The 15,692-nt window shown below is 43.0% G+C and overlaps 1 protein-coding gene across 1 annotated transcript in view; it reads right to left on the bottom strand.

Moving 5' to 3' along the window:
* The window catches only part of SH3RF3 (SH3 domain containing ring finger 3), a 247,016-nt gene that overhangs the window by 31,982 nt on the left and 199,342 nt on the right, over positions 1 to 15,692 (bottom strand). Inside the window, exons 5-8 of the mRNA XM_061377606.1 lie at positions 15,180 to 15,280; positions 11,084 to 11,254; positions 7,528 to 7,778; positions 2,855 to 3,159 (exon numbers count right to left, since the gene is read on the bottom strand). Coding sequence (XP_061233590.1) covers positions 2,855 to 3,159; positions 7,528 to 7,778; positions 11,084 to 11,254; positions 15,180 to 15,280 — 828 coding nt within the window. The remainder of the gene's footprint in view (positions 1 to 2,854; positions 3,160 to 7,527; positions 7,779 to 11,083; positions 11,255 to 15,179; positions 15,281 to 15,692) is intronic.

Genomic DNA, 15,692 nt, shown 5'->3' with positions numbered 1-15,692 from the left:
CTCACCAGTACACTCAGCAATTCCATCTTGGAACAAGTAAGCCAAATAGCATATACTGACTCACTAGAGAAGCTGCCCCTTGATGTCATGTTTGGTATCCTTGAGCAGAATCAAGGTAGGCAATCATAAAACATAAACTGGTAGAAGATCATATCTTAAAATACATTTCCCCACTATCTCCCAGCCCAGCCTTCAAGCAGCCAATGAACGTTGCTAAACTTATCATCTGAAGAAAATTTCCCAAGGACCAATGTATCTGACTATAACAGAGCGATAAATGCAAAAATTGCAATTTAGCTCCACAGCCCTCAAAAGACACGTCTTCAGCACGAGATCCTCAGTATGGCCCTCCCCAAACGCAAACTACTTCTTCCTCCATACCATGTGCCCTCTGTACCATAGTTCACACTGACAATTAATGTGTGAGAGAAAAATGTGGTCAATAACAAGAGAATGTTTCCCACAACAGCCATTCTCTCTCTGATCATTCAGCCTTCATCCTCAAGGGGATTCTACAAAAGAAACTAGAAAGATTAAGCTGGGATGAAAATTAGTAATTGGATGGGACACCAAAAATGGTTGATTCCAAGGAGAATGCTAATTTCATGACACATTGCAAATTACCTGAATACGACTTGCTAATCTCAGTTTCTCAGAAGATAATTACCTGGGCATTTCTTCTATCCTGTGTTCAGTAGAGCTGAAGACCTTATTACCACTCCTCTTAGTAACATCCCCTCTGTTCCTTTCATCTCAAAGTACCTGAGTGATTAATATAATGAAACTGAACTCAGATAAATTGCTTCTGATCTTTGCTTATCTAGCTGTTTGCTAGTTACATCCCTGCTTCTGTTTTGTGCTCCTCAGACTTGTCTGTTTTTTCCTTTCAAGTGTACTGATAACAGATATTGCCTCTCTCCACAGCTATTCTTTCTGAGAGTTATGACTATTCCCTATTTACCAAAAAATCTGCCCAACCAGCCTCCAGTTTGGAAGTATCAAGCATGGTTCCAGATATTGCTCCAGTTCTGACTCACAGATTCCTTTTTGACTAGTTATATGGCTTTTAGTCCAGCATTATCCAAGCTCTCAACTGTTTCAAAGAAATATTTGGGTTTATGCAAAGAATTGGAATGCAACTTAACTGGCCAAGCACCAGTCACTACTAAAAAGAAAGGAAGCATCGTTAACTCATATCTTTCTAAAATGAAAGTGAAATATGACATGCAGAAGATTCAGAAATACATTGTTCAACACAGGGCTGTTATGTACCACTCCATCCAGTCAGAGATGAAAATCTTTATTGTCAGTTCTCTCTGAAGTACTGAAGTAGTCTTTGGCAGTCCTCATTGCAATACGTAGTATATTATTTGCTTCTCCCTTTCATCCACGGAGCTCAAAACTACAATAACTTTACCTCCCTGCATCCAAATTCAGTAACTTAAAGCTGTAACAGCTTGGAAAAGGCTAATCAGTATCTTAGTAAGGGACTTGATATAATTTTGCCTAGGAAATTTCAGTGTGCAGCCCCATATAAATTAAAATACAGAATACCTATAGAATAACATATGTTTTAGGAAGTATTAAATATGCCAACAGGCAAAGCTCTCAGGTAACATTCAGATTTAATACATTCTACCAAATGCCATACACTTCCTTGGGCTTGCAGAAGCAGCAAGGTACTGTTCTGTTTGCACAGCATGCAGTCCTTGGCGTGCACTTAGAAGTCATTCTTTGTAAACAAGTACCTAAATTTTACATCCAGGGCAGAAGTTCTATACCCTTCTTTCACCAAAAGGTACTCAGAGAAAATTCACGGCAGGATAGAGGAAAGGATTTTAAAACTTATATTCCTCATCTTATGAAATCAGGAGTTACCTGTAACCCTGACCACATGTGAGACCTGCAACTTCAGCATTACCACGTACAAAGTAAATGTTTACCCCGTATGTGCCTGTCACTATGGAAAAGCATGCGGAATGTATGGAAAGGATTATTCTGCAGGTTCAAAGGAAAAGCAGGCCCCCACATATCTTCCTCCTACTTAGATACAAACCAGAATCTTGCTTCCAGCAGAAGCTTTGTATCAATGAGCTCTGCTAAGCAGTATGGAGATAATCTTCACCATTGACAATGGGAACTGCTAATACAATGTAAACGCTTGACAAAAACAAGGTATTTGCCAGGAACCTAAAAGGCTGGACACTTAAGGCAGCTCACCATGCTGGCTTTCCTCAGCAAGGTGCATAAGGGACAGGCACTCAGCTACTGGTCCCTTTGCAGTCTCGTAAGAGCTTGAACCTACAGTGCATCATACCTATGTCCCAGTGAGCCATATTTAACAATCTTCTCCCCATTTGGCTGTGCCACTGCAATGAAAGCTCCTGCAAGAAACTGAGATGCTTCTGATGCAGTAAAATAGCTCCTGCCACTCATGAGCCAGCGTTTTACTTTGCCTGTGGCACCCGCCCTGGGGCTGGTACTACCATCAGCTTCTCCCATGTGATGAGGCAGATGGTTTCTGACTTGGCCATCTAGTTTTGATGACCAAGAGCCCATTATCACATCTTTCTGCATCACTGTAAATGCAGAGATCTGGGTGCCAACTGTTGGAAGATACACACAAATTCAGTCCATTAGTGGCTCAACCTTGTTTCCCACCGTGATCAGGTACTGTGACAGCAGCATTGGGGATGGTGATGGGAAAAGATGAAGTGTGAAAATAATGTGAAATGAGGATGCCCAAGCTGGTAGCTGATGAAAACCATCTTCCATGCTCTTGGATGGCTGCAGAGTACCTCCTCAACAGCCTATGGCAGGGAAAGGTGATGGAAGCGCAGGGCACAGCCCTTACCTTCTCATTCTTCCTCTCCTCAGCCTTGCTGGTGGGGCCAGGGGTTCCAGGGCAACCCAAGGGCCCGCTGCCTGCCTCACCATTGAGGTGAGCTGCGCTGACATTGGGTGGGGTGATGGCGGCGGCGGCGGAGGTGAGGGGGATGAGGGGCCGGGCCCCTGGGGCGGGCGGCTGGTGGCCGTGCTGTGGGGACACGGCAGGGTGCGGCCGGATGGATGCTGCTGGCAGGCGGGAGGGCGAGCTGGGTGTCCGCAGGGGTGAGACTGTGGCAGTGGGTCGCTCCGGGGCCGGCGCCGGGGGGTGAGCTGCAGAGGGAGGACAGAACATGATTAAGTCCCCCATAGAATCATAGAATCAACTAGGTTGAAAAGACCTTTAAGATCATCAAGTCCAACCATGTTACCCCAGTCCACTACTAAACCATGTCAGTAAAGGCATTGTCTATATGCTTTTTTGAACACTTCCTGTGCCTGATCACCTTTCAGTGAAGACATTTTTCCTAATATCTAATCTAAACCTCCCAACCCAACTTGAGGCCGTTACCTTTTGTCCTATGACTTGTTACTTAGGAGAAGAGACCAACACCTACCTCACTACAACCTCCTTTCTGGTAGTTGTAGAGCAATAAGGTCCCCCCTGCACCTTTTCTTCTCCAGGCTAAAACCCACCAGTTCCGTCAACCCTTCCTCATCACACTTGTGCTCCAGACTTTTCATCAGCCTTGCTACCCTTCTCTGGGCCCACTCCAGCACCAAAATGTCTTTCTTGTAATGAGAGGCCCAGAACTAAACACAGAATTCAATCACTGCCCTGGCCCTGCTGGACACGCTATTGCTGATACAGGCCAGGATGCGGTTGGCCTTCTTGGCTGCCTGGACACAAGCCGGCTCATGTTCAGCTCCATCAGTCAGCACCCCCAGGTCCTTTTCTGTCAAGCAGCTTTCCAGCCACTCTTCTCCAAGCCTGGAGCATTGCATGGGGTTGCTATGGCATAAATGCAGGACCTGGCACATTGCCTTGTTGAACCTCATACCATTGGCCACAGCCCATTGATCCAGCCTGTCCAAATCCCTCTGCAGAGCCTTTCTATCCTCCAGCAGATCAACACTACCATCCAACTTGTACTGCCATGCACTGCTAGACCTGAACCTTCAGTGGCTGTCACTGCCACAAGGTGCCTGCACCTGATGGAGAGCTTAGCTCCTACCCTTAATGCAGCATGTCTTATTCTTCAAGTGTTTTTATAGCTAAATCCTAGAAATGTCCCCTTGGCTGAGAAAAGCATGTCTGCAGTCACCAAAATAGCTGGCCCTCCGTGATGTGACTGTGTAATATCTCCACCATCCTTGCCCACACCTGGCAACAAGTAAAAGCTTACTGTGTTTTTAAAAATACCTTATCTTGTTCCAGCTGAGCTATTTTTCTGAACCTCCAGGACCTCCATCTAACATGATAGGTTTTGGAGCAATGCAAGATGGGACCTAAAGGGTTAGCCCTGATGATCCAAGCCTTCCCAGACAGCAATTACAAAGGAAGGTCTCTTGTTTCAACCCTAACAAAAAGATCAACAGCACATCACTGTGCTGCAGAAGATAAATTAAGCAGAAATCCACTGCAGGATTTCTGAGATCAGCCTTGTCTCTGCCAGCAAAGTCCCCTTGGGACCACACAGTGCCTTTTCCTCTTGCTGAGTTAACCCTGCCTATAAGCACTAGGAACGAGGAATTAGCGCTTGTCTGTTTTAATGGTGATCACAACACACTGCCGAAGTCAACTCTCCAGAGGTTTGGGAGCTTGTTGTATGCCTCATCTTGCAAAAAGTGTGACAAAGCTTCATGTCCATTTCCACAATGACAACGCCTTTGAGTTCCAGGTTGGTTGATTGCTCAGGTGTAACCTACATGCTGCCACACTTCAAGTAAATACAGATCAGAAGCCGAGTCCACACTTAGACGTTCCCTCACATAATGATTCAATAGTAGGGCTGGCTGGAAAATGCCCATTTTACAAATGATTTTAAGATTTTATAATCTGGTTTTGTTCTGTCTCAGTGCAAAATCTGAACCTTGGAACATTTTACTGAGCACAACCTACTCACTGACACTATAGTAATCTCTATTCTGGTCAAGGCATTCACCTGGGATGTTAAAACATAGAATCCAGTCACTGTGCTGCTCTTTACAGAGAACAGCTCTGGACATCTGTCTATTCCCTTTGCAACCTGAGCCAGGACAGCATCAATGGCTGAAGTCTGAGTGAACTAAATCCATTCCTGACAAAAACCTTTGAGTCAAACAAATAGTTTATTTGACAAAGAAGAATTTTTCTGGAAAATTTCTGACCCACTCTGATCTGTGGTTTTCTTACAAATTCACCCAAAGGATTCATTTTTACGCAGAACCAGCTGGAGTTCACTCAACCTGTAACTGAACAAGGATAGAACAACTCAAACCACTACTTTCCATTTCTATGGTTTACAGCAGCACCATTACCAGGGACTGAAATGATAAGGAGTGCCATTAATCATACTCATTGCACCAGCTGAGCACTCCTGCCAGGAGGGAATTTCAACCCCCAGCCTTATGCCTTATTATCTGAAGTAATATGGAACATGATGGGCCAGTGATCATCATATTAGCCCCTCAAAAGCTTACACAATTCTTCCTCACAGTAACTCCTTGACTCTATAACATCCCTTTTTATTAGACACGGCACCACTGGTAATCTTGACGTGATTCCTTTCTTCTGATTTTCCTACTTGTAACCTGTGTGATGAGCAACCACTGTTGCCAGAAATCTAATTTTCCAGGATGGCTAAGCTTGCAGCATCAAGGTTTTGAACTACTGGTTGTAGGGAGCAATGGCTGTTTTAAGTTTAGAGGAAAAGCACAATCATGGAATTTTACTGCATGTACCTGGACACAGAACACTGATTTGATAATCTAATCTGACTCCTTTCATAAAGGACTTGGTGTTTCCAGACACAAAGGAAACAAAAACCATGAGAAACGGTAAAATAAATGGCCTGAGAAAAATCAACTCTGATTAGAGCTCTCTCATTTTATTCTTTAATATCATCTGCTTGCTGTTACAATGTATGCCTTTGCTCTGGGATCTCTGGTTCTGGACTGTGTTGCATCAAACATGCTATTAATTAGCAATGCTCACTGAAGGCTATTTTTGTTCTACACCACTCATATTTCATTTTGGGTGTATTCCTATATTAGTGGCCTTGTGCAAAATTGATTTGTTACTCATGTATATTGCAAGCCAACAATATCATGATTTGAATACTGTGCCAGCTTGCCTCTTTTGGAAAGCTTTTCCAAAAGTAAGCACACATTGTCCTGCGCTGCAGGACTAAAGTGACCTCTGAGGGGCTCTGGTCCACAGGACACTGGTGATGACATCCATTATGGATGATAATAATACTGATAATAATGAAAAATTTCCTTTAGTTACCCTGGCAAAAATTTATTTAATTAAAGCAATCTTATAAAACTTCTGGAAGGGCAGGACAACTCCCTGCTTAGGAGGTTTTGGAGCAGCTCCATGGTCCCTGGATCACTCTGCCTGCCAATTCCTTGGCACTTTAACATGTCAGAGTGACCTGGAGGAGCAATCTAAAACCAGGGAAGCTGCTGGAAGTGTAGCACAGCAGCACTGTGGAAGGAAGGTGTGGGGCATGGCAAGTGCATGGAATGAAATGATCTGTCACTTCAGTTGACACCTCAGGTGTCTGTTGAGCAGAGGAGTCTGCACCATCCAAGATTCAGGTTCACATGTATTTGATCACATTTCCTTGCCTTTGGTCTGGACTGCCTAGGAAGTGAGATTAGATGGTTGCAATGGTGCCTTCTGGTTTTAGAAGTTTTGAATCCATGACCTACACTGCAGTGTATTTTTCATTTGTGCCTGCTCTGTTTTAAATCTATGACCTCAGTTTTCAGCAGTCACAGTCCTTACTGTTCTGCCTTTGTAAACACAATTGCTCACATCCCTATAAAATATCAGAAACAAAATGTTTTAAATTTTGCCATAAAGTTCCACTGCAGGATTTTCTTTTACTTTATTCAACAACAGAGCTTTGAAAAGAATAAATTGTACTCTAGAAAATTGTGCTGTACGTCAGAAAGGGAACCTAGAAAGAACAGAGGCCCCCTGGTGTGAGAAAACCTTATTCTTATTTCAAAAAGGTGGAAGTATTTTTCAGATCTTTTGCTTTATCGCTAACATTGGGTCCCATTCTGCTTAATAAGTACCTTTCATCACTGAAGCCCAGTGAAATGCTTCCTAATTTTAAGTCTTGAATTACTTGCCCTGCAATAAGGGCAATATTTTTCCATCAGCAAGCCGACCGGACTCAGAGCTGTTAATCTCCTCAGTACGCAGGGTGCTTGCCTCCAATCAGATAAATTGTATAAATATTTGTAAACATTATAATCTATTTCAGCTGTAGCAACATAACAATCTGATAAACACAATGTGGTTCCCAGAGATCAATAGAAACCCATAAATATTACAAGCAAATAAAACATACTTTGTTCCACATTGACTGAACTGTGACTAGAACGAGAAAGAAAGATTCAGGGACGGGCAGACTTGAAAGGCTTGTGCTCAAGGGGCACTACATCAATCCTGCCAACACAGGGCAAGAGGCACTGTGCACATACCCATCTGCATGGCGTTGCGGGTCTGGCTGGCTGGCTGCTGAGCTGAATACCTCAAGCAGTTATTCAGCTGTGGAGAGGCCGCCTGTAGCTGAGGATGTGTCTGAGGAGCAGTGATAGGAACAACCGGTCTGACAGCTGTGGCAGTGTTGGTGTGACCAGCCCCAACAGGGTGGATGGCTCCTGGGGCTCCTTTTGTTGCTGGAGGTCCCCCAGCTCCGCTGTTCCTGGGCTGCCCGGCTCCCACTGGCACCCTGCATGGAGACAAGGCACAGCATAAGTGTGCTGCAGAGACACAGATACCCAGCCACAATGCTGATAAGCACCCTCAGTTATGTAGGGGGGTTCAACATGATACCCTCTCAGGTGTTAAAGCAAACTGAGATACAGGTATATATTTATCTTTACAGGATACAGTTGTAAGCGTACTGGAAGATATTTTCAGCCCCTTACCCTATGGGAAGATGCGCAGGGTGAAAATGGAAAAGATGATATTTCTCATCACATTTTTTCTTAAGCTACATTGCTGTCTGCATAGTTTCTAGTGAAACCACAAATCTAAATTCAGAAGAAATGGATATGTCCAAAATGTTTCATGTGCCAGAGGCTATTTTACAGGCACTAATGGAGTGATAATTAAAACAGATGCAGACATCTTTTCTTAGGACCAAACCTGCATAAAACCCCACAGGGAGAAAAGAAGATGGATAACACCAAATCTGTGTTTGGCTGTTGAAGAGGACTGAAAAGCAGCAGACTTGGAAGGGCTTGTCTTGACCGAACACTTACCCTATTGATATAACCAGGTCCAGTTTAAACTTGCTAAGGAAATGCAAAAGGGAAGGGAATGCAGCTGACCTTACTGAAAAGGAAATCCAAATGATAATCAACCCCTCTTTCACTGCTCACTTAAACTGTATGCATAGTTTGTATTTATTTGGATGGCTGGGAAGACTTCCTATGCAATGATTTCAGCCTAGAGCAGGTCTTGGTCCTCTTATCACTGAGCTAGAAACTCTCTGACCAGGGCAGGAGAATGCTGGGGAAGACAGAAGGATACCAATGGGCAAACTCAGTTGTTGCTCAGCAGCTCTTTCTCTGAGTTTCTCACTCAGGTTCCTGAATAATTTCTTTCCCCAGCAGTAGATGCCATGAAACAGAGGGACCATTAGGTGCTGTTCTGCTCTCCTGGGCTGCTCCATGTGCCAAAGTCCTCCTCCAGGAAAGGACAGCAGAGGCCATATGATACAGAACAAAGTGTGGTGGAGAAAATGGAAATGAGACAGTGTTAGCAAGAGAGGAGAGGATAACTGAAAGGGTAGAAGACCAACCTGATTGTGTGAATTTCTGTGGCCCCAAAATTGTTGTGTGGGAATACAGAGGGGAGAAGCGCAGAAAGAAAGAATATGCTGAACAATCTGGTCTCATTTAGAGGACATGAAACACAGAAGTAACCCTAAGAAAAGAGTGGAAGGGGAAGAGCCAAAAGACTGAAATTCTGATGGAAAGAGACCAAAACAAAGGTATGGTCCAAAAGAGAACAAGACAACCATCCCCTCTGCCCAATCCCTTCTACCCTCAAAATCACAGAAGGAAAACCAACACTGTGATGTCATTGACTTGGCAATCTCATGGTAAAAGGTTTGCCTGGATTATGTTTTGCTAAATGAGTCTGGTTTTGGTTTCGGTTGGTTTTTTTCCTTCAAATTTTTTTTTTTATCAGTCTCCAGGTGAGAAAAAGCTGGGAATCCCACCAGATGGAAATCTTGACTGTCTGTCATCTGCCGTGAAGAGCTGGAAGGGTAGCAGCAAGGTTCAGCTGGAGCTGACTTGGCCATCTGCACTAGGTTGAGTTTGCCAGAAAAGAACACCTAATAGTCCACTGAGAGTTGTGTTCTGGCAAACATGCACACCGACAGGTACAGAAACAATCTGTGGCTTCCACAGAGCTGGACAGATGTCGGATGTGGCAATTTTTCTCTGCTGCCCCGTGCCTGTCTGTCCATCTAAAGGATTTTGTCCTTTTTCCACCATGCTCTGCTCACACGTGTGTTTTGGCAGCTTATAAATCTAGTTCTGTGTTATTAGATTCATAGGCAACCTCTTCTCCTTGGGTTTTGTGGGGAGTGGCAGAAAACCAGGTACGACTCTAATCCTCTGCTTTGTTGTCAAAGGGGAACAAAGTAATTTGAAAATGCAGCAAATAGGAGATTTTGTTGCTATCAGATTTTCTTTGCTGTTCTCACTGAGGGTGATTTACACAGGAGCTTAATTAGCTCACAGGATCATAAATATAATCATAAAGCTGCTTTCTGATGTTGTGGAAAGCACTTTTGCCCTTTAGCACTTCTCTGTCTTGTTCTAGCTGTGACATGCTGCATTTAATAAACACTTGCTGATTCAGATCACCAACCCTTCAGCGCAAACTTCTTTACTAATTAAGGGCTGAAGAGGCAAGGAGTGAAGGCAAGTCAAGGGGCTCTATAAAGTCAGGTAAATACATTTAAGTGATGAACAGCGAAGAACCCATGAATTCATGTGTTGGTTTTTTGGTGTTTTTTTTTTCTAAATGAGAGGCAATATTAGGAGTGTCAGCAGGCTTAGTTAACGTCTTCTGATCTGCTCTTAACTTTTGGTCTTGCTCATTCCACACATTACAGACTTCACGTAAACTGAAAACGGAACAAACCTGGATCAATTTTTCAATATCAACACTGTCTGAGTTGTGAGGCACCTTTCCCTGGAAAAGATGGTGGAGACTGTGTGCATGTGGGAGGAGAGACTGAGAGCATATGCAGAGTGAGTTCGGTTTGCAAACCCACGGTTGCTCTAAAACGGATATGGGTATACACATGGCAATATTCAGCTGCAAGGAGCATATAGGGCAAAACAGTCTGTGACATACTTATGAACTTTATCCTCAGCTTGCAGACTACTTCAGAGTGGGCTCTATATCAAAAATAACCTTTGATTTGGTGTTGTACAACACCCAACTCTGACAAATGGCATTCCTCCCCACACATGTTATTCTTTCCTTTTCTCATCTTCTGCAACAAAGACAGAGGTAGCTAAAATCAGACAAGTCACTGAACTCTCCTACCACTTCTGAATTTTAACAGCTCAGACATTAATCCAGAGCTAAACAATTCAAGATCTTTGATTTGAGAAAAACAAAACCTACATGAGGAGCTACTGAAAAGCAAGTCACAAGCATTTCTTATTTTGTTTATCCCTGTTACATGACCATGAGCTTTATAACAATAAAAAAATCATTAGCCAAAAGATTCTCTACAATAGCAAAACCTGTGCTCATCAGACTTTGTAAAGTCAGAGGTTGTAAATGCCATAATCTACCATGGCTAGTGAAGTCTTCTGAGAACATGGATAATCCCAATGCTAGAAGAAGTAAGTTTCATTACCCAAGGCTGCAATGGCAGCAGAAAATTTCTGGAAGGGGAATGCAATATAAAAGCAGAGCTACATTATTTTCAGCAACCTCTGGATGCAGAATCCCTCTCAGCCCAGATCAGGCATAAACACATTGGGCAGTGGTCCTCACCTTGACACAGGTGTCACATAGTTGCCTGGGAAGACACCGGACATTCCACTCCTCAGAGATGTCCCCTTGAACCAGCCGTCCTGGCACTTCTCAATGACCCGGTACATCTCACCTTTGCGGAGCTCCAGCTCGTCGTTCTTCTGAGGCTTGTAGGCGTACAGGGCTAGGTAGCTGTGGGGAGAGGTCACACAAGAAGAAAGCACCCAGCTGATGACACTGCCTGTCCCAGTTCGATTCCAGCCCCACAGAGCAGAAAGTCAGTAGAGACACTGCTCAGAAATGGTTGTTAAAAAGAAACATCATTACAGCATACCAGCCAAGTAGCAGCAGAGACAAGATCAACTGGATGCTAAGACAATAAGGGAATAACTAATCAGACTAAAGAAAAGGAGTAAATTAAAAATTCATAGGACATCTCACTCAGGGCACAACCAAAGCAGAACACTGCCACAAAGCAGCACTGAAGGACTTAGCAGGGATTTCACAAGGATAAGGCAATTACGGAGACAGTCAGGTTAACCAGGACTTGAACAGGAAGGCTTTGCAGAGCCTAACATCTGGATGAAGTATGTATTCGTATGCTTCAGGGTGGGAGCCACTTCTACTGTGAATTTCCAGAAGAAACTTTTCTTATGGGTAAGCTACTTCAAAAACATGTAAAGCAGCATTTCTTGCAGCTTTCTTGATGCTATTTATGCTGAGCAGTTTTAGAAGCAACACACCAACCTGTTCTGATATAGTATAATAACTTCTGTGTTATGTGGGTAAGCTGAAAATTGACAGAGGCCAAATTCTGCGACGGGATTCTTATGGTGGAATCTGGTTTGGGATGCATTGCATGGAAGTATTCTGATAAATCTTTAATAGAGGACCCAATATGTGGAAGTTTTTATTTATTTAATTGCAGGTTTTATTTATTCCCTTTGTTTAAAATCTTTCTTTTTATCTGTCTTTTGTTCTTCCGTTACTACTTCAGGGATGTGTCTAATGTTGTGAAACCACTACGACTTAAAGTCCCTAAAGATATTCTCTTTGTTTAGAGAGATCCTTGTTGAAAATTAAGAATGATTGCTTCCACTTAGGGGAATAATGAAAAGTCAGGATAGGATAACAAGAACGCACACATAGAGCCACACTTTCTTTGCAAATATCTTTGCGTGTGTGTGTGTGCTGTTACCTTGCTACAGATGCAAAAAGGGAGTTATGTTAATTCTTGATCAAATTGTGCCTTCTTGATTTTATTTTATTTGTGCTTTACAGGCAGTGCAGAGAGATTAGGACAATGGGGAAACACCTACAGAAAGTGCATTTACACTACAAAGTGTGTCAGAATGCTCTTAGGCTTGGGGGAGTGGGTGAGAAAAGGCTTGCTGCCCACCTTATAGCAGCAAACCAGAGAAATAATGAAAACTATAGCCATTGTGATTGTAGACTTGCAGCCAATAAAAATTATACATATTTTTTCACTTTGACTCTCCAGGAAATATAATTGAGGAATAAATCCTGTTAGTTTTTCTGATTCTGCTCCTTTATGTACTGGTAGATTTCCTTATTTTTATTTGGAAAGTAGTAAGTAAACAGCAGTAATGAGCAGAATATGAAATATTTGGTAACAGCTCCTTGGGGCATGCTTAGGCTCTGTTTACCACATGCATGGGGGGAAACGGCCTAACCAGAAACTGTATTTCATTAGTCAACAGATGGGAGAAGCCATCCTGCACATCCTTTGTTCAGCCTATGCAATCAGGTGGTCCTGAGAAGATCTGTAGCTGTTCACCTGATGAAAATCATGAGGCTACATATGAACTGAAGAATATTAAAATGCATCACCCTGATGTGAAATAAGGTTGCGTGCTTCAGTGCTAACCCTTCAGCACTGCGCTCTTCTAGGGCATAATGGAAAGCGCCAGACTGCACTCAAGGGAGCAGAAAGTGTGGCTTTGACTACCCCTTTTTAAGTTAATGCTTACACAAGGCTATTGGTAAAGCGATGGGTCAAGGACAGAGCATTTTAGATGGATAAACTCATCCCTTTTCCCAAGGTGCTACATGTAATACTGTAATTTACAGGTTGAGATGCTGGAAGAAGGTGCAAGGAAAATTACCTTAAGTGGATCATAGGCTGCTTTCCCTTGCAGCTATCTCCAGGTTTCCTATTAGTTTCTTTTTGCTCCTCCCTGGAAATTCCGCCAACTCACTCTCCTGAATTAAACCTGAATATCCAATATCACGATGCACCTAAACATCTTCTGGAGAGAGTACCAAAATCCTTCCAAGGACTTGAAGAAGGTGTACAACAGCCCATGCCAAAACTGACCAAACTCTGCATCGCTAAACTGCTGAAAACTGGTATGTGATGATGACATAGCATGACCCTGGGACAATGGAGGTGGTCAGTGGGAAGATGCCAGTCCCTGGGTTTTCCTCTATTAGTCTGCAACAAGTAGGGACTTCTCCAAAGCCTGTGATAGGCCCAGCCTGGGTCTACTGCCCTGCCATGGCTGGCATGCCCACCCTGTGGAGACATGCATGTGCCCCATGTGCAGACAGAGATGGGGCTGTGGGAAAGTTGGTGGGACACCTGCTCTCATACATGGTTGAAAATTTGAGTGCATGCAGCTTCCCTACCCAGAAAGTGGTTTTAGTCTATCGGTCCCATTTCCCGAGACTAATTTTGCCTTAAACCAAAGCCTTTGGACTTGGGCATGTTTCACCGTTCTCTAGATTTTAGGTGTGAAACTCCACCAGCAAACTCTCTACAACCGAGAAGAAAGTGTTAAAACAATCTGAAATCTTGCAAAATGTAATAGCAAGTTATTCTGGGCTACATGAAACAGTGAGGATAAGGGTTAGGGAGTAGGACCTAGAAGAAGCCGAAATGTTTATTAAAAGTTCCCTAAGTAAAGGCCTAAGAGAGGTGGCTCATGTTCTTAGCCTTGCCGAGCTGCATGTCACTCTACTTATAATGCAGAAGCCCCTAGGCTCTGTCTAGGGGTGTGCCTCCCCAGTTCTGCTACAGCTTTCAGATAAAACTTCCTCTTTGACGGGAACTTGGCTTGCAAATGCAAAATGACAGACTGGATTACAAGGCTGCTTCACAAGGGAAAAGCATGGAGGGAGAATGGGAGGCTTGCTGAGGCACAGAGGCAGGGGCATTGCCAAAGAGCTGGAAAATGTTCTGATTCAGCAACTAAATAGTGGAAATATTGCCAGTTACTTGTTCCCAGCCTGAGCAAGACTTGAAATAAATTTGTACCCCACTATGTGCCACACAGACTGCAGAGTGACCACAAGATGATGATAGAGCCCTCTGAGGAGCAGTCAGTGATGTGTGGTACCCCTCAGGTATGAAGATCTCACCTCAGTAGCTAAGAACAAATTCGTTTTGGTTCTGTTCCAACTCCTCTATCCTCCTTAAAGCAGATTTGTTATGTTATTTTAGGATTTTGTGAATTCAGACCTTGTTTTGGTCATATCGTAAATCCCTAAAATACTGGTGTGCGTATGTGTGTCTATGTAGTTCTACTCCTTTCACAAGGTATGTGTGATGAGAAGAAAGGGTTCAGTGGTTTAACTAGACAGGTATCAGATGAAGCAACCAGGCTAGAAGAGATTTATTATAATGAAGTCTGTATCTAGTCAACCTTCTGTTATTGCACACACTATTCAATAAGCCTATATGCCCACGACATGAAGTTAGTTCATTGCCTTTGTTTATGGCACTGAAAAAAAAAAAGCAATTGGTTCATTTTTTTTCTGGTTAATGATGAATGGATCAGGTGTTTGATTGCATGGGACTACACCTCTTTTAAGAGCTTTAAATGAAGGAAGATCTTTTCTAGCTGAGAGGCATTCAATTTACTTCACAGTGATTCATACAGCTGTAATAAATATACCAGGAGTCTAAAAGGGCTCACAGGGAAAGGACAACGTTTTGCCTTTCTTTACTCAATTTTTCATGGTCATGTATGAACTTGTGATCTCTCCTCAGAATGCTCCAGAGCTGACATTCAGGCTTTCAGATTTCAAACACATGCATGCATGTGCACACGACTGGAAACAAAAGGGTACACAGCAACTGAGATGAGCTGCTTACATATTGAGGGGCAGCTGGACCTTCGGTGATGTTCCCTGATCTCCAATTATTGCACTTGTCCTGGGAGCAGCCACTGTGGCTGTTCCAATCAAAGAGGAATCCTGAAAATACACAAAGAAGAACATACAAATATTAAGATGAAGCCCATCATTTCCTAAAATGCCTTCAGGAGAAGGCACAGAGGAAAAGCACAGAAGAAAAACAACCTTATTTTTTTCAATTCCCAGACTTTTTTACTACATTATAATATACATCTTTTAGTCTTACACATTCCAAAAATATGTTTCTGGCACAAGGTATATTAGTATTTTCATTTACCTGTCAGAGGAACGTAGTTGTACTTTGTGTGCAGATCTTAAAAGTTTTAGAACACAAAACTACTTGACTACTTTGTAGTATCAGCTCAACATGTGTACCTCTGCAACAGTACCTTCTTTGATAAAAGTAACATTTTTCCCTCAAAAGCTTGTTTTTAAATTTGCAGTCTTTTGGTTAATGATTATGGATATCTGG

This window comes from Neopsephotus bourkii, unplaced genomic scaffold (assembly GCF_033783945.1).
Source record: "Neopsephotus bourkii isolate Nb327-2 ecotype Australia unplaced genomic scaffold, CSIRO-AGI_Nbou_v1 NB_1760, whole genome shotgun sequence".
NCBI lineage: Eukaryota > Metazoa > Chordata > Aves > Psittaciformes > Psittacidae > Neopsephotus > Neopsephotus bourkii.
This window is presented reverse-complemented; position numbering and strand designations above follow the sequence as displayed.